Raw genomic sequence first — 23,687 nt, 5'->3', positions numbered from 1 at the left:
TACTTGAAATTACTAGTCTCCAAATAAATGCTCCATTGGCAAGCGGAAATGATATTTTAACTAAGTTTTTAATTTGAGGCCAAATCATTGGATTGTTATCTTCACGTTACCAAAAGAACGTGGAGCGGAATTTCAATTCCAAAAGCCACAAACTATTTGATGATGAAAACCATGCACTCCAACGGACCCGGTCCCCGCTTTACACTCAACCCGCGATTTTCGTTTCTCTCGTTAATTCATCATATCGTGAATTGTAACTTATCGTCAACAGAACGAACGGCTCTGGATTTGGAAGGTTACCAAATCCTAACCCCCTCTATTTTCATGAGTTGGGAGAATCCTAAGCTACAAAGCACCAGGGCGTACTGACAAACAGCATCCTTTTAGCTGAGGGGTGATTAATAAGAATAACCAAATTCTTAGCTTTCTATTAAAATAATTAAATATTGGTCATTAAGTCAAGGGACTTAATTAGTTGAGATTTATTCGGTTAGGTTGATTTGGAGGTGACCCACTCCCCTACTTATTTATTCATTCAGCCAATGAATCTTTCACACAAGTTATTCACCAGCTAGGTTGCTTGTGGTTTCTGGTGCTGCATGCAAAATTGGTAAATTTGAGCATAGACCCATAGCATGGAGAAATTCCAAGATGTCATCATCACACACATTATTAGGTTTTCAGATTTTATAGTGAATGTCATGGACTTAATACATGTGTCATATAATACGAGTAAATTAATAATACTGTGTAATTGTATCACCGTCACACCAAAAAATTTACTCATACTGCGTAAGTGCCCATAATGTATGACTTAATAAGAGCAGTTAGAATCTCATATATATATATATATATAAACATAATGGTGATATTGAGTAGAAATTCCATCACGTGGGTGGTCGCATTATAAATGAAGGTGGTAGAAAGAGTGTAGAACTATATAGTATGTATGATAGGGGTAGAGTCGATTTGGTAAAGTTTATTAATTATTACTCACTTTGTAAGTGGGTGGTTCCAACTACCCTCAGATTGTGTGGGAGAAAAATGCAAGCGGCTTCAAGGGCTCAATATATGCCTTAATTTGAAGAAAAAAAAAAAAAAATTCATATTTTCGGGAGCCTCACATTGAATGTGATATATGAACATCAAGATGGAAACCTAAAATTCGAATATTTTAGATTTTGTATAACTTAAACTGGAACCCTAACGTTAATAGCTGGCCTTGTGCTATTATAATCGCATCAAAACTAGAACAAACTTTAGAAACCAAGAAAGAGGGGAATAGAAACTCCGATTTTGTTTTGGGTGCTTTGCTTGCTAGATAAACAAAGCACCTTGATAATATCACGAGAAGATAGATGACATTACATATATATGTGGTCCCCATGTAACAAGCCACGTGGGTAGATGCATAAAAAGTTCGTAAGAGATCAGAGAAAAGAAGAGCGTAGTGTGCTCAAACAAACATGTTATGTTGTACCAAATCACAGCTAAAGAGAGAGAGAGTTTCAATCGGTTTTTAGTGGAGGCTTCCCTTTCTTTCGTTGAAACCCTCTTGGTGTAGGATCCAATGCCTCTCTCTCTCTCTCTCCTTCCTTTTTTTCTCTCCAAATAAGCTCCAAGAAATCCCAAACCCAATAGGATTAGGAAAAGAAGGTGAATTTGATCATTATATATATGTGGTTTAATTCTCTATAATTCCCTCTCTAAATCATCAGCCTTCTCTTCCCATCATTGATTCCCATATCCTCATCATCTCAATCATCTTTCATGGAGTCAAAACTGGTCAACCGGATCTCCGGTCTAATAGTCTCCAATTCAGATCCTTGTTTCCATCATGATCACGATGATCAAACCCAGAAACCCACGTTGGAAAATCCCGAACAGCCCTCGGATCACGATCATGCGCTCCATGATCACCCACAACAAGAACAACCCAAGAACGGCGCGGATCACATTAACACTCCCGCAAAGCAAGAACACCGAACGACGGAGTCGGTTGACGTAGACGACGATGACGACGGGTTCAAAACGCCGACGTCGCTGGAGCACAGAATCCCGCCGATGACAAAATGCCCGCCTGCGCCAAGAAAACCGCTGCGGAAGAGAAAGGTGGTGACGTCATCGTCTCCCAGTCGCAGGAGGATCCAATTCCAATTCGATCATCTGGACACAAAAGAACTGGAGGCATTCTTTGCGTCAAATTTTCTTCTCCAGGATTTGCGCGCCAAGATCAAGAAGGCCAAACAAGCTCATCGCGACGAAACCCGGTGATTAATTAGTCGATTAATTGTACCATTATTGTTAATCTTGTTCATCATGTTCATGGTAACAAAGTTAATCCATAATTCATAATTAAGATTTTAATTTTGTTGTTGGGTGAGATCTTGGTTAAAGCTCAGATGACGTTGTAAAGTTGGGAAAAGATGAAAGAACAAGTACAGAACGACCAAGAAAAGAGACGCATTGAAAGATAGATAGATATGCTCTTTTGTGCTCGAGGTGTTATTCTCGTTTAATAAAAATTAAAGTTTAATATATTCTTTTAATTTTCTTTTCTTTTTGAAGAGATTCTTTCTTTCGCCTTTCATGTTACACCTGAATCACAGCCATGGACAGGACAATATCAATTTTATTTATTTATTTTTCTTTTTGGTCTGAAAATCAATTATATGGTTGCCTCAAGATTGTCTCATACGTGAATCAAACCCCGGTACACTTATTATTCATTGTACTATTACAAATTCACTATAATTCTTTTCATTTTTTTATATGGGAGCAATTTGCACTATAGTTAACCACATTATATTTCAATAAATTAATATATCTTGGTTTATTTTTAATTTTTTTTTCCTTCCTTATGGGTTATTTTAAGAACAATATGGTATTTATTATGAGACATAAAGTACCAACAAAACAAGGTTTTTTCTTAATTGGTAGCTAGGTGATTATATGTAGACAGCTATATATTGTGATGTGTTCACCAGTGTGGTCTTATATTTAGCACAATTATATTGGCAAATCTCTTTTTATTTGTTAATAACTGCTAATAGAATTTGAATTCAAAACTTCCTTCAACTAAACAAAAGAATAAGTGACACTTGCCAACCATGGACTAATTGGACAGATATTTCTGGTTCTTATTATTACTTGATGAGGAAAATGGGAGATGTTAGTATAAAGCTCACTTTGACATTCTTAAGGGTTAATTAGTTATCAAGAGCCCTTCATTTAGAGAAGGGGAAGTGGACTAGGGATATGTGGGAGGCCTCAAATCCATAGCTTATTGCTTGCCCATCTGTTGATAGAATCTCTCTTAAATTAGGTCTGTATAATATTTTCAGGCTTAGCTTTCCAAGAAAGGTAAACATGCTCCATTTCCATGATGAGCTTCCTCACACACCCAAAAAAAAATAAATAAACTATAATAGCAAAATGAATAGTTGTTGAATATAAAGTGAACAGACCAATGGAATGCAGCTCAGTGAAAAATGGCATTGATTTATATATCTTTTGTTCGAACTTTAATAACACCTTAGCAATATGTGTGGAGAAAAACTCCCGTGCCCTTCCTATAACTATAGTAAAAAATACAAAAAAGAATATAAAGTGAATAGACGTGGGATCTACTACACTATTGTTTTCTCATGAAAAGCCATGAGTAGTTGATAAATATATATCTGCACTCTTTTTTTAAAAAGGAATATACTTTTTATATCTTCTCATAATTTATCGAGTATTATATGTATTGGTTTATTTTATTATTGGTACGGATGAATTGAAGAAGACAGAGGAATATAATATAAGATTAAAAAGAGAACATTCTCGTATATATTATGTATGGTCGTCGAAATTTTTACTCCTCTCGATTTGCCAATCTCATTTTTAAAGCATTGGTTGATTTGTAGTGCACCAATCAAGCTGAACTTAAGTCTCTACAATTATGGGAACTTTAAATCCGTGAAGGCACGCGGGATATATAGATTTGATTTCTTTCAGTTTGTAGCTTTATAATTTATCAATTTTCAGTGTCCATCTGAATCTGATTGTGTTGTGATCATGTTAAATTTGTAGTAACGTGGCACCAGCACTTGCCTTATTGGTTGTTAATCTTGTGATTAAGCATATCTCTTGACGTTGGATACTAATCAATCATCCTCACCAATCATCACACCCTGATCAGTCACAACTCACATTAATTATATCAAATTATCAACATTCAAACCAATCTTTAAGGTATGATGTATCAAGATTATGAGCAAATACAAGATAGTCCAGCTCTTAAGAATGGAGTATATATGTAAGCAACTAGCTAGCTCTTATTAGTTTAATAATATTTTTCTTTTCGATGATAGACGAATACTCTCTCTTCAACGTTGATAAAAAGAGGTGTTAACTAAGTACTCTAGCGTTGGAATTATGCTTTCCAAAAGTGCTTAGATTTCTCTATGTAATCCACTTACATACGTGACATACTAATTTGTTTTGCTCAACAACTTTCGTTTATGATTTGAACGGAGGAACTCCTCAAATGAAACCCCGACTAAGTGCCACTTAACCAAATGATGATAAGTCGTGACATGTTAATTAACAAGTAGGGTAAACACCACATATAACATAAAGACAGTAGGAGTCATACGTGGTGGGAAAATTCAGAAGCGATGATTTTTCAACACATGTAAGACCTCCCCGGCGAAAGATTGGACCTTACATCTTCATTTTCAAGGGAGCCCGGTCTGTTTGGGCTTCTTAAGCTGCGGTTCAGAAGCGACGCTGTATAACTAATTCAGTAGTGACGTGGCAAGAAGTGAGTGGCAAACGCAAATCCTTCGAGGCCATAGATGCCGCACGACATGCATGGAATGGAAATTTGGAAAATTGTAATAATATCCAATTATTATTATCATCATCATACTAAACTAATAACGAATCAAAAGACGTGAAGGAATGTAATGCAACTAATAACGCATCCCACTAATTAATTATTAATTATAAAAATAAAGCGTTCCTTTCCTCTTGACTATTTCTAGTTTCCTCAATAACGGTAATTAACCACCAGACACCCTCCCTCCTTTTCCTCTCTTCCACTTTCTCCCTTTCGTTCTCTCGCGCAAAAACACAAACACAATCAAAACATACCAAAACTCTTCTCTCTCTACGATCGCCACCAGCATTGCCATTTTTCCACCATTGGAACTCACCCAACAGCTAAGCTAAGCTCGCTCGTCTTGCCTGATGCACCATGACCATGGAGAGGAAGAAAACGCTCACGATGAACTGGGACGGCCTCCGGGACGACGAAGACGACGACCGCTTCTTCGAGTCAAACGACCGCGTCTCCTCCGCCGTTCCTTTCGACCTCGAGGCCTCCTCCTCCGAAGATGAGGACTTCGACGACAGTCGTATGTCCTTCGCCTCCTGCGTCTCCTCCGTCCGAAGGACTTCGATTTACGCCCCTTCGTCACTCCCCAAACGACCCCGCCCTCCACGACGCCGCCCTCCCCGACCGCAGAAGCGATGACTCCGGCGTCCATGGCTCCGATGTCGCCGGATTACAATATCTGGATGGCGGCGCCGGGCTCCATTACCGAACGACGGAAACGGTTGTTACAGGGCATGGGGTTGGCCGACGGACTCGGCAAAGACCTCACCAGCTTCAAACAGTTTACCAGCATTAAGCGCCTCATTTCGAGCAAAATCCCAAACTGCGCCGTTTCCGTCCCCCGGTCCGTTACTCGCTCTAAAGAACACGTAGAAAAATCAACAGCTCAGCCGGAGCCGGAGCCGGAGCCTGAGCCGGAGCCGGAGCCGGAGACTGAAACGTTGCCTCTGGTGCTTGTCCGATCGAGGTCCGAGGGCGACATCGAAGCTTTCTCTGTAGACAAACAGAGGAAAGAGGAGATAATTGGAACAATCTCCAAGCAACGGCTCACGAGGACTTGCTCCACCATAGCCGGGGCTCGCTCGACAATATGTCCGTACACAGAATCCGTGAGAGCTTCTCCGAGCGAAGTCGGCGGAGCCACCCCGGCTGCCAGCCGCCCGGTTCGAACAAGCGGCGGATTGTCGTCGTTGTTTTCGAACAATAGGATAGGGGCTTTCTTCTTGATCAAGAATCTGGATACAGGAACTGAGTTCATTGTCAACGAGTACGACCAGGACGGGTGCTGGAACCGGTTCAGTGATCTCCAGACAGGGAAGCAATTGAACATGGACGAGTTTGAGAAATGCGTTGGATACTCTCCTGTGGTGAAAGAGGTGATGAGAAGACAAAACGTTTCGAGCGAAGGCGGGGGGGATAGAAAGGTAGGTAACGCAAATTCGTTTGTTTCAAAGAGCCTGAGAATGAGCAAGAGAAGAGGGGTTGCGATGTTGAAGAACAGCATAAAAGGGATGGGATCCGCCGTGAGTGTGTTAATTGGGGAGAAAGACAGGGAAGCGGCTACGCCAACGCCAACGCCGCCACCGACACCGCCGGACCCCAAGTCCGGGAAGAACACGACGTCGTCTTCGTCGGAATGGATAAAAGTTAGGCACACCGGGAAGCATTACAAGGAGCTATCGGCATTGCATTTGTGTCAAGAAATTCAGGCTCATGAGGGGTCAATTTGGACTATTAAATTTAGTTTGGACGCGAGGTTTCTTGCGAGCGCGGGAGAGGATCGGATTATTCATGTGTGGGAAGTTCAGGAGTGTGAGATTATGTCGTTGGATGGAAATTCAACCCCACTTCATCAATCGTTTGGCTCCTCCACTCCTGATCGATCTCCATCGATTTCTGATCAGGCTGCACTTGTGCCCTTTGAGAAGAAGAAGAAGGGAAAGGGAAGCTCTGCTAGAAAAACCAATCCCATCCCGGAGTATGTACATGTGCCCGAAACTGTGTTCTCATTTTCGGAGAAACCTGTTTGCTCTTTTGAAGGTCATTTGGATGCTGTTCTGGACTTGTCATGGTCCAGAAATCAGGTAAGTTCTTTGTTAATTGTTCTGTTTCTTAAATTAAAGCTCGAGTTCAGCTGTCTGTTAGTTTGGCCTTATGATAAATTCAGTTTTGATAGAAGTAGGAGTTAAGGCTAATTTAATTTGGTATGACTAGGAGACAGGCTGATATAATTTGATCAATTTGCAGCTACTGCTTTCATCTTCAATGGACAAAACTGTTAGGTTATGGGATTTGGAGACCAAGACTTGTTTAAAGTTGTTTGCCCACAATGATTATGGTAAGATATCCATGCATAAATAAGCCAATGTTTGTTTAGCTGTTGTGCATATTATGTTCTTGAGTTTTGACTTGGTTTCTGGTCTGGCAGTGACTTGCATACAGTTCAATCCTTTGGATGACAATTATTTTATTAGCGGCTCACTTGATGCAAAGATTCGATTGTGGAATATACCGGTTCGGCAAGTCGTGGACTGGACTGATCTTCATGAAATGGTCACTGCTTCTTCCTTCACTCCAGATGGCCTGGTACAGCTCCTTTGTATATTGCTTTTACCACAATGTTATGGTTTTATGAACTCTTGAACATGCTTATGGTTTTCAGAAGAAAAGAAAAAACTTTCACTTGTCAAGTCAACTTAGAAAAATTCATAATGATTTGGACTGATCTTGCTTTCACCTTTTCATAAATGTAGGCTTGCCTCATTGGTTCCCACAAAGGAAACTGTCGCATGTACAGCACAGAAGGTGTGAGTTTGGTCTTCTGGTTTATTTTTCATACACATTGCATAATTTTGGTTATAAACCCCTGCATAAAATCTTACTCTAGTTATAAAATTATTCAGATAAACAGTCTATGATAAAGCTCATCTTGTTTGGTATTCCAGATTGTAAATTAAGTCAGCATAGCCAGATTGATATTCAAAACAAGAAGAAAAATCAAGCAAAGAAAATTACAGGTTTCCAGGTAATGTAATAGCCCACTCTCTAATCGAAGATAAATCCATCTGAACTGCTTCTTACTCGGCCCTTCTTTTTCATTAAAACAGTTTTCGCCAATGAATCCATCTGAAATGCTTGTCACCTCTGCCGATTCCCGTATTCGAATTGTGGATGGTACAAATATGACTCACAAGTTTAGAGGTATGCATCTCCTCCAATCGTCAGAACCTTTCAATTCCTGTTTACATATCTTCTGGTCAATAATGCCTTATATGCAATTTGACTACAAACAGGTTTCCGAAATACCAGCAGCCAAATTGGAGCTTCATTCAGTCCAAATGGGAAGTATGTCATATGCGCCAGTGAAGATTCTCATGTATATGTTTGGAAGCGAGAAGAGCCACGAACCTCGGGGGCCGGAAAAAAAAGTATCATCAGTTCAAATTCTCATGAACATTTCCAGTGTAAAGATGTCTCAGTAGCAATCCCATGGCCCGGCACCATAAAAGGCGACCCTCCCCCAGTTCCTGTGCAGCATTCTAAGAGGCACTCAAAACGCTCCACACAACAACAACAACAACCCCCTTCAGGAAATGCATCTCCTACTCAAGAAGACGCAGCAGGCTTGAGCAAGAGACTTCTGCCGCCTCTTCCTAAGAAAAACAACACCAACAACAAGGGAGATGCATTGGATCAAAGACCTGCAACTCCGCCGCCGCTCGAAGATCAAGATCCTGCTCAAATTTCCCGGACAGAATCAGGGATTGGAGAGTCATTCAATTCAGACCCTTCATCTATTAGGTATGGTGGTGGTGATTCTTCTATGTCTGTTGGCAGTGCATCCACGTCCTCTTGGTCTTCATCTTGGTCCTGGCTTGACAATATTGGCAACAACAGCAATGCGAACCAAACAACGCAAGCAACAGCTTGGGGCTTGGTCATTGTCACAGCCACTCTAGAAGGTGAGATCAGAGCATATCAAAATTTTGGGCTACCTAGGAAGATGCAGAACAATATCTTTGGAGGCCCTACATAATAGTAATAATTGGTTTTTATGTTGGTCACAATTCTATCTTTTACATGGAGACAAATTTTATCTTAGAAACAAACATCACCTGTCATGGATATATACATACATAGATTGTACACTACAAGGAGTCAGAGCCCTGGTTTTTTCTGCTCATCATCAGAAGTTTTTGTAAATCACACCCCATCCATTTCCTTGTAATATATGCCTGTAAAAGCCTATTATTTTTTTTTGTATCAGGCAAAAGAGAAGAAGAAGAAGAGAATTTTTGTTGTAAATTCAAAAAATTTGTAAATTACTACCTATTCTAATTTTCTATAGTAGGAAATTCGTCCTGAGTTCGATCCGTGAATTCATTACTCTTTATTAGAGTATAAATTAATCACAATTCATTTAATTGTGTTCGATATGCACCCTTAATTATTTTTTTTCCACATAATGAATGCTTGTATATGGCTGTGATTTTCAAATGCCAGAAACAATAATCACAAGAATTCTAATGTTAGTTTTGGTTAATCAACTGTCAAGCCCCAATTCTGTTATATTAAACCAGAAAGTGGGTTCAAGCACGCATGTGGGACCCTCGGTTGAGCTCGAGGTTATATAAGACAAAGGGTGGTTCGACTTGCTTTGAACTCCAAATCGCGCGCGAAACATGGCAGAGAGGAAGAGAGCCAAAACTACTTCAACTTGCAGCCCTCTGGCCACCGTTGAAGAGATTCAGAGACGCCTCGTTCGACCTTCCTCTACCTCCATCTCTCCGCCACCGACCTCAACATTCTCATTGCCGTACGCACACTCTCTCTCTCTCTCTCTCTCTCTCTCTCTACGCACACACCGCTTCGAAATTCTTCAGTAATTTCTATTTCAATCGTTGACTCCAGAGTTTCTTGCAGGGACGATTTTCAAAGCTGCCACATGGCCCCTGACTCTTCGCAATTCAATTTGAGAACGACGACGAAGAAGCTCGAAGATTACTTGGATTCGGTCCTGCTCTCTCAGATCTCTTCCAAGCTGAGTCGCGCGAAGAAGGTTCCAGAGACTAAGTTGCAGGAGAGAGAGGTGAAGGATTTTGAGTGGCCGATCGACGAATTGAAGGTGTTAGCTAATTCGGACAAGGATGATGTGAATCTCAAGGAAGATTTGGATCTGATTGAGGAATTTGGGGACCGCGATGTTGAATCTTGCACTCCGTTTCGGCGTTTCGAGCAAATTACCGCACGGCGTTTCAAAGGGTGAGGATCGCAAACGATGGAGCGTTCGAAATTTCAAATAGTTTGTTAGAGAATCGCATGCAAGGTGATGACACGCGTACTTTGTGTAGAGAATGGAAACGGCTACTCTGTTTTTCTCTTTCGTTTTAAAAATGAATATTTTGAGTGAAGATTAGGAAAGGCTATGATAAATCAAAATTGTACTCCTTTAGTCCTCTAAAATTCTATGGGAATTAATTACTTTTTTTATCCACCTCCATATTTTTAATTCTATATTTTTAAGAAGATGTCAAGTTAAAGAAAGCATGATAAATTTAGTCTTTAGGTTAGTCCAGGTGGTAAGGGAGAATGAGATAATGAGTTAAAATTATGATAGGTATATGAGATGAAATGGAAGAGAAATGAGTTTACGGACATAGAGATTCAAAATCGGATGCAAATACTCTGAACACCCACTAAATAGAAAGCATGTATAGAAGCATATGAGCTATGTGAGTTGTTCACTCAAAAACTCATAAAAATAAATTTACTCCAAGCACCCCTAGACTGTGGGGAATAGTTTTATAAGTATGAATAAATTATCCCAATTCTATTAGTGGGAGAGACCATTATCTGATTTTTATTTTTTTAGGGTGTGGGTTTATAAGGTCTCTTAATAGAAGAAAAAGAAAATTGTGGCGTGGGGTCCAAAAACAACAATGGTCTTCTCCCTTAAGGCAGTGGACCAGGGTATTAATTGGGCCATGTAGTTGGGCCTTAACTCAGCCTTGCCTTCCTCCCCAAAATTGAATTATTGGTACTCGCGCGCCAGATCAAAATCCAAGCTCCTCCACTCTCCCATGGCCTCGCCCAACCTCTACCCCATCGTCGACGACAAGGACCTAGACGACGCCGCTTTGTGGGCAGTCATCGACTCCGCCGCCGCCTCACACTCCTCCTCCAAGTACAAGCCCCAATCCCGCAAGCCCCTCGCAATCAAATACCCAAATTACCCTTCGCCTCCACCGAAGCTCTTCAAGACCCCGCGGCTCGCCTTCTCCGACGACTCAGGCTCAAAGTCATCGTCGACGGAGGGCGAGGTCGTCGAGGACCCCTCGGCTTTCCATCCGCCGAGGAAAATCGCCAGAACCTCTTCTTCTGGAGTAAACGACACCAGTCCTCTTGTCGTAGTCCGAAATGTACAGCGAACGACGCCGACCACGCCTACGACGCCGTTTTACTCGTCCCCGGAGACGCACGTGTCGCCTGGCATCTGGAATTATGCTAGCCCTGTGAGCTATGCCCAGAGAGATGAGAGGGATAATAGCTCTGGCTCTGTGCATAGCTTGACCGGGAGGTTCCCTTCAGTTTCTTTGTTCAAGGAGTATCAGAATGCGGCAATGGCGGTAAGTGTTCTTATATGATTGAGTTTTCAGTTCAATTGAATTTCACTTTCTTAAAGTTTGTTAATTTGTTATATGATTATTAAGTCAAGAAATTTGGGAAATATTAAATCAGTAGTTAGTTCCGTTGACCTAATTAGTTGCTATGTTTGTGCGATCTCAATTGATAGATTTTGGAGAAAACAGATTACACTATGATTTCTGGGCATCCTTTCATCAAAAAGTCAGGTAAAGAAGGTTATGGAGATGTTCTTTGTTTCGAGGTAGAATGCTGGGAGTGAGTAACATGCGGTGTGTGTTGTGTAGGTTGGAGGAAGATATCATTTTACTTCAATCTCTCCTTTGAGATCAAAGACAAGACCATTGAGTTTGATGAGAACCGGAATGTTCTGCGCGCTGAATTTGTGGTTCGGGCACATATGCAGTATGAATTCTGGATTTTGGGAACTTATGCTATATTAATGTAATTTCTAATCATATGTCACACTCTGTTATGAATATGGTTGCTGTTTTGCTCTTTTGCTGTTTTGCTGTTTTGCCCCCTTCCCCTTGTCACTAGGGGAGGGAGGTTCTCAGATGGATGGGGCGCGTGTGACCGGCGTGAGAAGAAATTCAATAAGCCAAATCATGATATTCCGAGTACCGCAGAGACCAGGGCCAAAAGCAAAGCATCCCAGGTAAAACTGTCTCTTCCTTCTTCTCTATATTCCTTTGTCACATTTTGGCTGCTTCATTTACATGTCCCTGCTATACATTGTATGCTTTGTTCAAGTAGAGCTTAGCCTAACTTGATGGTCATCTCATCTATGAAGTAGCTCCTATCACCTTACCACATTTAGATCCTTATCGTATTGAAATGAATGTTAGCAGTTCAGTTCCATTCTTTGTCTTTTCTTGTTAATCTGACTGTGAACTTTAGGACAAGATAGAAAAAGCTATCAACCCCAATCACTTTAAAGTGTACCTAACTATTGCCCAAATTTGTTGATTGTCATTGGTTTTATCCCCAAGTTCCATGATTTATAGTCTAGAACACAGAACTAATAGTTTTTCTGAACCCCACAAGGTTGGTCTCCAAGTGTCTACTTTATGAGTTTGACAACCTTGCCAAAGTGTGCGACTTAATTTGTGCTTTCATAGAATTGGTTCTCATATTCTCTTGAAGCTTGCTTTCCATCGCAGGCAAATGCTTTACAGTGTACACAGAGTGAGGATATGATTTTCTTTTTGTTTTGAATTGATAAATGGTGAGGATAAAACTAGAGCTTTCATTGGGAAGATCACCAAATACACAAATTTTTTTGTCGGGTTTGGAGTAGAGTTCAAGACACATACCATCATCATCAGTATGAGATAATATAGTTTAAAATGTCAGAACCATGCATGTGCTATCTGTTTACGTGCTTATATCACAGGCTTTGTTTGCTAACCCCATACATCAAAAAGCTTGATAATTTGAATAAATTATCTTAGGGTAAGGGTAGGATCTCTTGCCTAATTGATTTTAAACCCATGTTCTTTTCTCTTTGCTCCTTATGCTAATGAACAATCAGAGAAATTATCCATTCTTACTTTTCCCAATAAAATGTACCTTCACATTGCAGGACCTGCTAGGAATTGGAGAGTACCGACCAGGTGCAAGCCAATTCCACCATTAACCATCATCAACAAGTTAGTTTTATGGTATATTCTCGGAATTACATATCGAAGCTCTTGTTGTCTTTTACCATTTAACCAAAGCTTTAGAGAGCAGTAGAATCCAAGTGATTCGTGCATCTTCTCAAGAGATTTGTTGTGGCCAGAATGTCCTTCAAACTAGAAACTCATCCAGGGACAAGAACAGTGTTCAGGTCCTATCTTCCGCCACGGCGGGCACCGATGCAAATCATGCAACTGTAGTTAGATTTTACTGTATACTAATGTTTGTGATATTCATAAGACAGAGGAAAGAATGAATGTAAGGTGCTGTTGGAAAATATAAAAGAACTTCTGTTCATACTATATTTTTTTAAAATAATTTTCATGAGAAAAAGAAGCGTACAATAATTTATTTAACTGGCATGTAGAAGACGCTGCAGCAGCTTGGACTGGACTGAACTGAACAGAGCTTGTGACTGATTTGTGTGGACCAAAAAGAAAAAGCGTCCTCAAAAGACAGGATGAAACAGTTGATATGCTGCACCAAAAAAGAGTCCTTGATCACTGATATCTTCTTCTCTCCTCATGGTTAATATAACAACTCAATCTGTGAGGCCAATCGATCCACCGCCTTTAACTCCCTTTTTCTTTCTTTTTTTTCCCTTCAAATCTGTAGGGAGTGAACCTATTTATTTCAAAATAGTAAAGCACATCAATTGATTTTACCTTTTGTGACAAAAATCATGCTCATATAATAACACTAAATACAATGCATGTATTTCTTCTATTACTTCCTAATTCTTGGGCAGAGTTAAAGTTTAGGTTCAAGCATTTTAATCTATAAAACATTGGCTTCCCTCCCATAAAAAGCAAAAACTATACACATTAGCCAAAATCTTTTGGGTTTGAAATCTCCTATTTAGCTAAACTTGCTAACAATCCAAATCCGTTGATTTACTCAATAGAAAAATAAATACATTATACTACATTGCATATAGCCATTTCAAATACATTGTATTTAGTATTTTTTTTATTATAGAAAAGTTCTTCTAATCAATGTAAATTCATACCTTTACGATTGTCTATACCATATCTATTTAGGGTAACATTAGATGTGCAAAAAGTTTTAGGCTCCTAAATTATCTTATAAATCAACATGATGCTTGTGATGCATGTGTAACAGAAATATCTAGCTGAAACGAAAACCTTTTTTTAGTAGACTGTCTGAACAAGAGAGCAATGAAATGGACGAAACACTTAAAGATGGAGGCTAAAATGGTCATTTGGAAAATAAAATAAAATAAAGAGGTCTTCTTTTTAATCTGTCCCTTGGTGTTGTGTTTTTGTTTCCTTTTCTCTGACTCTCGTACAAAAATTGTTCTCTCTCTCTCTCTCACCTCTTTTCTGTCTGCCAAAAACCAGTCTATGCTTTCACTAAACGGTAAGACGTCACTTTCACACTGCCTCTCCATCTCCATCTCAGATTCTCAATATGTGTGTCAAAGTGTCACGCTGTGATTTGTTTTCTTGTCTTGTTTAATTAAGTTCTCAATCAATTCATCTTTGCTTTATTTTCAGAAATTAGAACAGAGCATGTTGATGGATTGGAAATGACAGTTGTTTTGTTTCTGCGAAGTGACAACCACCCAGCTTTCTACATACTAGGGAGGAAGAAGAGAATAATGGCTCATCAGGTAGGTGCACTTCTCTTCTCTCTTTTCTTTTTCTGTTTTTGGCTTTTAATCTCAGAAAGCCACTCATTTGGATGGAGAATAATGTGTGAAGCTCTGTTTTGAGTGAAGTGGAAAATGCCTATGGTTTTGAATGTAGGATGAAGGGTGGCCTTTGGGATTGCGACCACTGAATGCAAGAGTTGGGTTGATCAGAAGCCGGGATTTCTCTGCTGGGTCGGTTTCATTCAGCACTTTGGTCAGTGGCTCCCCCAACCCCTCCATTGCCGCTTCTTCTTCTTCTTCTTCCTCAGATCTTGATACAGAGGTCAGTATTTTTCTGTATTAAAAATATATTGGAATGGCATTGCCAAATATATTTTCACAAATAAAAAGAAACCCATCATCATCATGCCACTCTATATTCTACTTCCATTCCATATACCACCATGCTTGTTGGGTCATCATCATCCTCAATGATTTCTCTGACGTCTCTGTTTCGTCTTTTTCAAGAAAGATGTCTCTGTTTTCAATCTGTTAATTTTAGAAATGGAATCACACCAGCATACCTTCCATTGATTTTTATTTTATTTTTGGCACTTAAAACCCCTTGGTAATCGGCATGTTACTGTTCAAATAGTCTTTCATGTAAATCAAGAAAGTTCTGATCTTAGTGATTCTTTCATGAAACTTGTTTCAGTCAACTGGGTCTTTCTTCCATGACAAGAGCATCACTCTAGGGAGGCTCCTTGGTGTTTCTGGCATTATAGGCCTCTCACGAAGATCAACAAGGAGAAGGGCACTTGAAACCTCCAAAGGAAAAAAGAACCACAAATCCAAACCTTGGTTGTTTTCACTCTGCTCCAAGCTAACCAGCGACTCTGTGAATGAGAGTAATAACACTCCATCCTTAGGTCACTTTCTTGAAGCAGAAAGGAGAGCAAGTAATAACAACATTAACAGAAGAAATCACGGTGGACCGATTGAATACGGAACTGACAATTTCTCACCGGCTGTGCCGGTTTCAGACCCCAACAGGCTATTCGTAGACGGCCTAGTAGCAGCTGGTCAGCCAAGTTCTTCAGAGAGAGCGGATGGTGGAGCAAGATCCAACAACAGGGAGCTATTAGAATATGGCAATGGATTTGGAACTTCATGTTTGTGTGGACAACTCGTGAAATGATTGACCCCTCATTGGAATTTATATTTAGTGAGCTCTGGATTCCTATTAAAAATTCAGCTTGATTCGTCCAAAAAAAAAATTTTGCTTGCAAATCGTTTCAAGAGAAGAGTGTCAGGCTAGTGGTATGTAACTCATTAATGGAGCCTAAGGGCAGTAGGTTTTTTTATACAACTTTGCCTTTGGAGTTTTAAGTCATGTCAGTTAATATAGTCTTTTGAGGTCAACTATATTATTAAAATCTCAAATTATTCTTTAACTAGACAAATTATTCTTAATTACTAAATGCTGCACAATTCCACATTCGTGGTAATCGTATGCCAGTTTCAAACTTTCACATGCTCTTAGATTAAGGACAGATCCAAGGTGTAACTAAGTTCTATATGCAACCTGGAAATTGCAGCTTAAACCCATGGAAAAGCCTATTTTCACATAAGAACTCTTTGCAGATGCAGAGACATGTCAAAAGGGCTCTGTTGATTCATCGGCACAGATGGCTTAGATCCAAAAACACAGTACCATGGTAGGTGAGAGAACAAAAGAACCCACTATCTCCTTCCATGACAAGGGACGGGATGGTAATTGAAGTTTTATTTATTTGAAATATAATTATATTTATAATTGGGGGGAAACCCTTAATGTTTTGCTGCTTCTTTAATTTAAAGAAAAACAGACTCAACATGACTCAAAGAAACAAAACCTTCAGATCCAGGGTACTGAAGGACATCTATATTCTCATGCGTGATTAGGCATTTAAGACCCTCCAGATGAATCGGAAAACATACCAGTGAGGATCACTCTCCCTAAGTAAATCCAAGACAGCTTAGCTCCTCCATCTGCTGGACTACCAACTGGTTCAAAGAGAACAAGTCCACAACTTCACTTGTCAAGGCTTATGGATCTCCTCATTGGTTTCAGCAGCTATCTTTCCTGAGCTACGACCGCCCATCCTTCCAAATGAGCTCATAGGAGACAACCCCTTGAAGCTACTGCTACCTTCACTGACATTAGACTTTCTTGATCTCCTCGGCTTTGATGGACTCATTTCCAGCTCCACATCATTATTGGCCTTGATATTGGCCACAACCAGTTGGGTAATGGTGGTTCGGCAAAAGGGGCAAACTGGGACTGTAGGACAAGTAGTTGAAGGATCGGGCTTCTTGTGGCAGCATAGGGCAAGGGTACAATGTGCACACATTTGATGACCGCATGGTCCGACCTCAATTGTGCATAACTGGTCAAAGCATATGCAGCATAGATCCACATCGCTAGCCTGTTTGATATGAATTCACCAGTGAATAAGAAAGCTACATGCATTGCCCAAGAATTGAGTTCTACTAAAGATTTCATTGAATCTGTGCACAGAGGCACTATTATACTAGAAAAAGACATAAGATCATCACAACCAACAAATTCGTCATATGAATGTGTTTGGCATAAAATGGAAAAAAGTGCTCATCATAAGTTCTTTTCAAGAGTCATATACATGCAATCCTGAAATGCTGTCAATAATTCCGAGATAAATAAATAGATTTTAAATCCTTTCTATTGACCAATCACAACAAATATGAAAAACTAAACAAGAAGAGAAGGCACATTTACCTCAGAGGCATTATCATCAGTCTCTGCATCTGAATGCAAAGGAGATGGAAGTGAGTTTACTGCATCCTTCAAGATAGCTTTCTCTCTCTCCATGTTTGCTTCTGTTAACGCCCTTTCTAACAAAGCCTTAGCCTCTGGATTAAGCTCACTGATGAACTTCAAAGGTGACGGCCAAACAAGAGGCTCCGCTGATGAAGGGTTCAGTACAGCTGCGCAAGCTCGATGCTTGCGCCTCAGAGCAACTGTGTATGGTATTCTCCTGCAGAGAACAATTTTATAATATCATGACAACATACCAACAAACTATTGAGTCCTACTTTTACCTAAAGCGGAGCATTTATAACTTAAGGATGGAAGACTTGTGGAATTAGAGGCTCCATTCATTTTGTGATGCCAATGATTTTGCAGTATTTCAACCTACAAAATAGGATAAACTCTAAACACTAATAGTAAGCTCACATTTTTACTGTTGTGCACATAGCTAGCAGTGATAAGGACTTAGGAATAAAAGAAATGAGCCATTCCTAATTAGGAATCTACTTGTTCTTTAAAATGCAACGGTTCGTTAAACTTCATGACAAGCAAATGACACTCATCTTTATTGACTAATATGGACTGCATAGTATTGTCAAGACATGAATCAAATATTCAGCTATGCATAATTTATTGTAGAATCAAATATTCACACTATCCATTTAAGGAAGGTTACCCAGAAGCATCTAATTGAAGCCGATCTGCTCCCCAAGCAAGTAACTCTCGGACACAATCTAAAGATCCACCACGTGCAGCTAAGTGAAGCGGTGTGCTTCCAGGGTATCTGCATATATATGGTAGTTGCATCAATCACATTGGCAAATTACTACTATTGAGCTATCATACCAGGTCACAACTATAGATAATTACCCATATCCACCAGTTGAAGCACAAACAAGAGCCCCATTGTCTAAAAGAGCATGAACGCACTCTGGCCTACTTTGGCGGGCTGCTAAATGCAATGGGGTTGCACCACCTGCATCTCTTATGTTCACAAATCTTGAAAATCCCCTGTCAATGCCATCCAACGTAAATTAAACACCAGAGATTTTGACCCCCCCAAAAAAAAACCCCAATCATGAGAGAGAGAGAGAGAGAGAGAGAGAGAGAGAGAGCAACCATGAACTTGCTACAGGGGAGGAATGGGCAGCAGAAAGAATGGCTTGGAGGCAGTCCGCATGACCATAGTAGGCAGCGTAATGCAGGCAGGTTCTTCCATTCAGGGAATCAAACATCAATATCTAACAATTACACACACACAAACCCCATGATCAGCATATTAGTAGTTCAAGTAGAAACTGTACACAAAAGGAAAAGAACATACATTTGCTCCAGCTTGGATAAGCTTTTGGACGCAAGCGATCCTCCCGTTTATTGCAGCCAACATCAACGGGGTCTAAAACCGATCACATAGAAAAACAGTTCAAAATCACATAAAAAGAAAAAAAAAGCATCCAAAAGAACTGTTCTTGATTGACAAAAAGCATCAAAAAAAAAATCCCATTACCAGTTTATGTCGATCCACGACATCCGGATTGATAACAGAACGATCCAAAAGCAGAGAAAGAACCTGAACTTATCATCAGACCAAGCACCAAAAACAAATCTCATAATCTAAACTCATCAACACCATTAATAAAAAGAAAGAAAAAAAAAACTAAATCCCAGAAAGAATTCATAAAAAACCAATCAATAAGAAACAAAACCCACCTCGATCTGACCCTCAACAGCAGCTACATGCAGCGCAGACAACCTCGCACGACCTTTCCTCTGCTGAAAAACACTTGGGTCTGCTTCCAGCATAGCCTCAACGAGCTCCAATTCCCCATCCTTGAGAGGTCCAAAGAGTCCACTTTGAGGGGTCTCTCTGCAACTCAGTCCCTGACCCATCTCCCCAAACTCACTCTATCCTTATCGCATTGAAAGGTGGCCTGAGATCACTTCCTCCAGTGCCACCTTCCAACGGCGAAGGATATGGTGGTGGTGGGCAGAGAACCAGCAGTGGCTTAGGCTACAATGAATGTGTTGATGTCCATGGGCAATCTAAGTAGACGCAGGCACTGGGACTAATGGGCCTCGGAGTTCGGACCTGCCCGCGGAGATTTCGGGCAGCTTCACCGCGCAGCCCCTTGCTCCTTTCTAATGAACAATTTTTAGAGTTCGGGCAGCTGTAAGAAATTTACGGGGTATTTGGATTTTATACGTTTTCTTATCTTCCAATGGCTTTGACATGTATTTGTAGACTAGTTGGTACTTAGTCCTAAATAAGTCTTTGTTTCACACATGATTTTTTTTATATAATTAAATTAATCCCCTAAATTAATTTATTTGACTTTAACATGCATTTTTCAACGCGGTTTCTGAATCAGCACCGTTGAATATGAACCCTTCTTTTATCTTATCCGTCCGATCAATTTATTTTCTTCAATAATTTAAATTAAAACTGTTCTACATGTGTATGTCTTTAGTATTTTTATGGTAATATATTATTCTCTTCTGCAGCCGCATTGCGTTTTGGAAAAGCAAGTTTGGTACAAAAATGAATGAGAGCAGGAAAATGAGAAAGCAGACACAAAATACATACATACACTGTACACATAAGTAGTTGAATGATCAACTTTGTTTTTGTTGTTGTTGTTGTTGTTTTGGTTGTTTGCTTTTGTATTGGCGTTGGATGACAACAGCTTTTCTTCTTTTGGACCTCTTCGTGCTTGTTGTGTCCATTCTGGTCGCCAACCCTTTGCTTAGCTTGTTTGCTTTTTATCTTTCCCTGCTTTGGTCAATTATATACAGCTCTGAAAAGACCAACCATGAAATAAGGACATGTATATACATTTTTAAAACTTTTAAACAAAACCCAGAAAAGAAAAAAAAGGAGGGAGGGGGGGAAAAGTTTCATAATTTATGAAATATATTATGTATAGACAGAGAGCTCTCTCTCTGAAGTCTAAACCAAGTGATTGGGGGATTTGCTTTTGGCCGAAAGCCTAAAAGTTGCTTACTGTGGAGGAGGATTTTGGGACATGAGAATTTGTTTGCTATAATTCCAGGACAGATTCGATGTCTACTCGAATATTGTGTTGGCTTAATTTGTACGGCTAGATGCTCAAAAATTTGCACTCTTGTTTTGTCATTGTCCCGCCAATTTGCTTTGTGTTCCCGTCTTTCGAGGCTGGCAAATAATTGGCCTTTTGGGCCTGAAATGGGGCAAGTGATCATTCAGCTCTTGCAAGCCCCATCAGCTTATGACTCTGACGAAATGACGCTGCTCATTCGGTCTAATTTGGCCCAAAGAAATTAAATAAATATGGGATGCTAAAAAGTCTCAAAAGTGACACATTAGGTCAGTTGGCCAGAGATGTGAAGCCGTCTCTTTGAAATAAAGTTTGAGTACTCTTTTCCGTAAATTAAATTAATTTAAAATTGTTTAGACTATCAAACAAGCTAGAGGCAAGCTACTCATTCAATGATGAAGTCAAGCTCCGAAGACCTTAAAGACCCAAAATTAGCAACCATGAATTCTCTTGGACCAATTGATCCATAGCTATTGGGCTGATGAATAGATCAGACGAACAAAAATTAAAAATACAAAAGCCCAAACGATTGGTTGAATTGAACCCATAAAGCAAAGCCTGACGGATATGGGCCGAGAAGATTTTGGAACCCACGTCGTCGTCCTGAATAAAAAATAGCGATACCCACCCAGTATTTAAGACGCAGGGGCATTAGGGTTTTAGTTTCTCACACACTAGGTGGCCGCGCCTCTCTCAACCGCCAAGATCTAGGGTTTGTTTCGAGCTGAATCGGAGGTACCAATCTGGCTCAAATTTCCCAGTATCACTTACTAAGCATCCTTTTATTGTGTTTGTGTTAGATGGTTTTGTTGAATACTGAAGCTTTTTCGTACAGGAAATGGCTCCTGCTGCGCCCAAGAGCGGGATCTTCGTTGGTCTGAACAAAGGCCACATCGTTACCAAGCGTGAATTGGCTCCTCGCCCGTCTGACCGCAAAGGGGTATGCTTTTGTTTGGTCACTGATTGTTCATACAAGTTTTTGATTTCTGGGATTGTCTTTGTATTCTTTTGTTGTTTGGGTCTTGATTTTTTGATGAAATAGTGTGAATAATACTAAAATTTCAATGCTTTGTTGGTTTTGACAATGAAGAAAACAAGCAAGAGGGTGCATTTCGTGAGGAACCTGATCAGGGAAGTTGCTGGTTTTGCTCCATATGAGAAGAGGATCACTGAGCTTTTGAAGGTTGGTAAGGACAAGCGTGCTCTTAAGGTGGCCAAGAGGAAGTTGGGTACCCACAAGAGAGCTAAGAAGAAGAGAGAGGAGATGTCCAACGTCCTCCGCAAGATGAGGTGAGATTTTTCTCTTTGCCCTTGCTGTGTGATTGATATGTTTTCATATGGCTTTTGCATTTTTGTGTTATAGTCAATTTATGAGATTGTTTGTGTTATGGTCAATTTATTTGGTTGTTTTTTTTCTTTTCCCTTTATTTCATAAGTGGTGGAGGACTGGATTGAAGTATTTTTTTGAATATGTTAAGACAAATGTGTGAAAATGGAGTTAAACCAGCTTGCGTAAATGCGCTTGAATGTTATCAAAACTCAATGTTACGAATTAGTTTTGGTACCATTGCAATCAATATCAAAATTTGTTTGTAATAGTGTGGTTTTTGGTGTCAACTCTGTTTTTGTGTGCCATGTTTGTAACATTTGAGTTAGTTTGCTCGTCCGGCGAATGGAAGTCTGTTTCTGATTCTTTTTTCAGTTATTTAATTGGACTAACACATTGTATGATGAGAGTAGATAGTTTTTGGGGAGCTCAACCTTTCATTTTCACACTGTCTTTGGTGGTTTGATTATGTTACACGATTTATATGCTTTGTATGTGATTGTGGAATTGTTCATGTGCAGGTCTGGTGGTGTTACTGAGAAGAAGAAGTGAGAACTTGAAGTGTTGTGTTAATGGTTGTAGTTCAGTTACTCTAATAGTTTTTGTTATGCATTTTCGTACGAGAATTTTACGAACTCTCTAATTTTGAATGTTTTGAAACCATTTTGTGATATCGTCTATGCAGCAGATATTCTTGAATTTGTGTTATTCAGCTATTTCTCTTTCAAGTTATTGATTTATTTAGATTTACATATAATTGTGTTACTATTCTATGATGGAAGTGAAAGTGTGATAGTCTACTTATGACCCGAAATGCAATTTAGCAAGCAAATCAATTATGTGTGGGAAGTTCTATTTTGTTCAGTTTAAAGTTCGAACTTAAATTAGGGGGAGAAGCCAAATCAAATCACTTTTAGGCGGCACGGCTGCTCCATTCGTGTAGTTTGGCTTCTTAGTAGAAAGTTACATAATCTTTTTAGTATCTCATTTTATTGAACTTTCATCTACACGGTTTTCAAATCTAATGGTCATGCGAATGAAACACAACAACTTTATAATTGAAAGCTGAAAGAAACACATGACCTTTCTTTACTTATAATCTCATGAACATGAGGCCATCTTAAGAATTCGAAAGCAAATATAAAGACAGCTCGATGACATCCACCAATCAACATCGAATTCAATCGAAAGAGATATTCAATATTGGTAGGCAGGCACAACAGCGACGGAGGAATCTCTGTGTCTGTCTCAATCATCAGATCAATCCAACTCTATCTTCGTGCTCATCTCTCGGACGTAATTGCAAGCTTGAAGCCGTCCTCCAGTAGCCACCATCATCTGTCAAACTAAATGTTCATTTCTTCTATCGTCTGAGAGTTACGTGCTTGCTTTGCTTTGCATGAAAAATAATTGAAATGCTTGATCCAAAATCGGAGGTGCCTCCAGGATCCATCTGGCGATTGTGATTGTAAGATATCTCTCTCATTTTTCCAAGAGTTGGGGATTGGAGGAGAAGATCGACCAGTCCGCAGGATGGTCGGCAATGCATCATTATCATTATAATGCCATTATGGGCTAAAATATGATGTGGCCGATACAACTTTTTTCTTTTATAATTCTCTTTCCGCCCTTCGTCCTTTTGGGTTGGGCCCAAGGAA

The 23,687-nt window shown here is 39.8% G+C and overlaps 7 protein-coding genes across 14 annotated transcripts; 6 read left to right on the top strand and 1 right to left on the bottom strand.

The window, feature by feature from the left end:
• Positions 1–1,448: 1,448 nt before the first annotated feature.
• LOC103339534 (cyclin-dependent kinase inhibitor SMR3-like protein) lies at positions 1,449–2,538 on the top strand. Its single transcript, XM_008242839.3, has one exon. The coding sequence runs from the start codon at positions 1,771–1,773 to the stop codon at positions 2,272–2,274; it is 504 nt and encodes a 167-aa protein (XP_008241061.1). The 5' UTR covers positions 1,449–1,770; the 3' UTR covers positions 2,275–2,538.
• A 2,555-nt stretch (positions 2,539–5,093) lies between these two features.
• Positions 5,094–9,058, top strand: LOC103339542 (uncharacterized). The gene is given in 8 exon segments (XM_016793630.2): positions 5,094–5,435; positions 5,438–6,966; positions 7,130–7,220; positions 7,311–7,468; positions 7,636–7,687; positions 7,828–7,907; positions 7,990–8,083; positions 8,176–9,058. Coding segments are annotated over 8 exon segments (2,940 nt in total). The 5' UTR covers positions 5,094–5,242; the 3' UTR covers positions 8,919–9,058.
• A 412-nt stretch (positions 9,059–9,470) lies between these two features.
• LOC148921053 (uncharacterized) lies at positions 9,471–10,311 on the top strand. Its single transcript, XM_089044162.1, has 2 exons — positions 9,471–9,698; positions 9,806–10,311. The coding sequence occupies exons 1-2, from the start codon at positions 9,565–9,567 to the stop codon at positions 10,146–10,148; spliced, it is 477 nt and encodes a 158-aa protein (XP_088900288.1). The 5' UTR covers positions 9,471–9,564; the 3' UTR covers positions 10,149–10,311.
• A 574-nt stretch (positions 10,312–10,885) lies between these two features.
• Positions 10,886–13,884, top strand: LOC103340917 (peptide transporter family protein). 5 transcript variants are annotated; one of them, XM_089046170.1, is made up of 6 exons: positions 10,886–11,508; positions 11,676–11,733; positions 11,812–11,929; positions 12,065–12,182; positions 13,110–13,188; positions 13,575–13,884. In XM_089046170.1, exons 1-5 carry the CDS (start codon positions 10,963–10,965, stop codon positions 13,161–13,163), a joined length of 894 nt encoding a protein of 297 aa, XP_088902296.1. In that variant the 5' UTR covers positions 10,886–10,962; the 3' UTR covers positions 13,164–13,188; positions 13,575–13,884. The 5 variants fall into 5 exon arrangements, 3 of the variants coding, with proteins under 3 accessions (XP_088902296.1, XP_088902292.1, XP_088902288.1); XM_089046166.1 differs by having other exon boundaries at positions 13,572–13,884; XR_016124195.1 differs by having other exon boundaries at positions 10,888–11,508; positions 13,110–13,462.
• Positions 13,612–16,234, top strand: LOC103339552 (60S ribosomal protein L36). 4 transcript variants are annotated; one of them, XM_089046193.1, is made up of 4 exons: positions 13,612–13,752; positions 14,780–14,837; positions 14,974–15,141; positions 15,514–16,234. In XM_089046193.1, exons 2-4 carry the CDS (start codon positions 14,826–14,828, stop codon positions 15,994–15,996), a joined length of 663 nt encoding a protein of 220 aa, XP_088902319.1. In that variant the 5' UTR covers positions 13,612–13,752; positions 14,780–14,825; the 3' UTR covers positions 15,997–16,234. The 4 variants fall into 4 exon arrangements, with proteins under 4 accessions (XP_088902319.1, XP_088902312.1, XP_088902315.1 ...); XM_089046186.1 differs by having other exon boundaries at positions 13,613–13,752; positions 14,722–14,837; XM_089046189.1 differs by lacking the exon at positions 13,612–13,752 and adding an exon at positions 14,262–14,584.
• Positions 16,235–16,581: 347 nt separating this feature from the next.
• LOC103339559 (putative E3 ubiquitin-protein ligase XBAT31) lies at positions 16,582–19,794 on the bottom strand. The gene is made up of 8 exons (XM_008242873.3): positions 19,339–19,794; positions 19,136–19,198; positions 18,953–19,024; positions 18,748–18,869; positions 18,499–18,639; positions 18,305–18,412; positions 17,596–17,854; positions 16,582–17,266 (listed from the first exon to the last, which is right to left on the bottom strand). Exons 1-8 carry the CDS (start codon positions 19,516–19,518, stop codon positions 16,880–16,882), a joined length of 1,332 nt encoding a protein of 443 aa, XP_008241095.1. The 5' UTR covers positions 19,519–19,794; the 3' UTR covers positions 16,582–16,879.
• Positions 19,795–21,302: 1,508 nt separating this feature from the next.
• Positions 21,303–22,728, top strand: LOC103339573 (large ribosomal subunit protein eL36y). Its single transcript, XM_008242895.3, has 4 exons — positions 21,303–21,437; positions 21,538–21,642; positions 21,793–21,992; positions 22,551–22,728. Exons 2-4 carry the CDS (start codon positions 21,541–21,543, stop codon positions 22,579–22,581), a joined length of 333 nt encoding a protein of 110 aa, XP_008241117.1. The 5' UTR covers positions 21,303–21,437; positions 21,538–21,540; the 3' UTR covers positions 22,582–22,728.
• Positions 22,729–23,687: the final 959 nt, after the last annotated feature.

This window comes from Prunus mume, linkage group LG1 (genome assembly GCF_029339155.1).
Source record: "Prunus mume cultivar Tortuosa linkage group LG1, ASM2933915v1, whole genome shotgun sequence".
Taxonomy (NCBI): domain Eukaryota; kingdom Viridiplantae; phylum Streptophyta; class Magnoliopsida; order Rosales; family Rosaceae; genus Prunus; species Prunus mume.
This window is presented reverse-complemented; position numbering and strand designations above follow the sequence as displayed.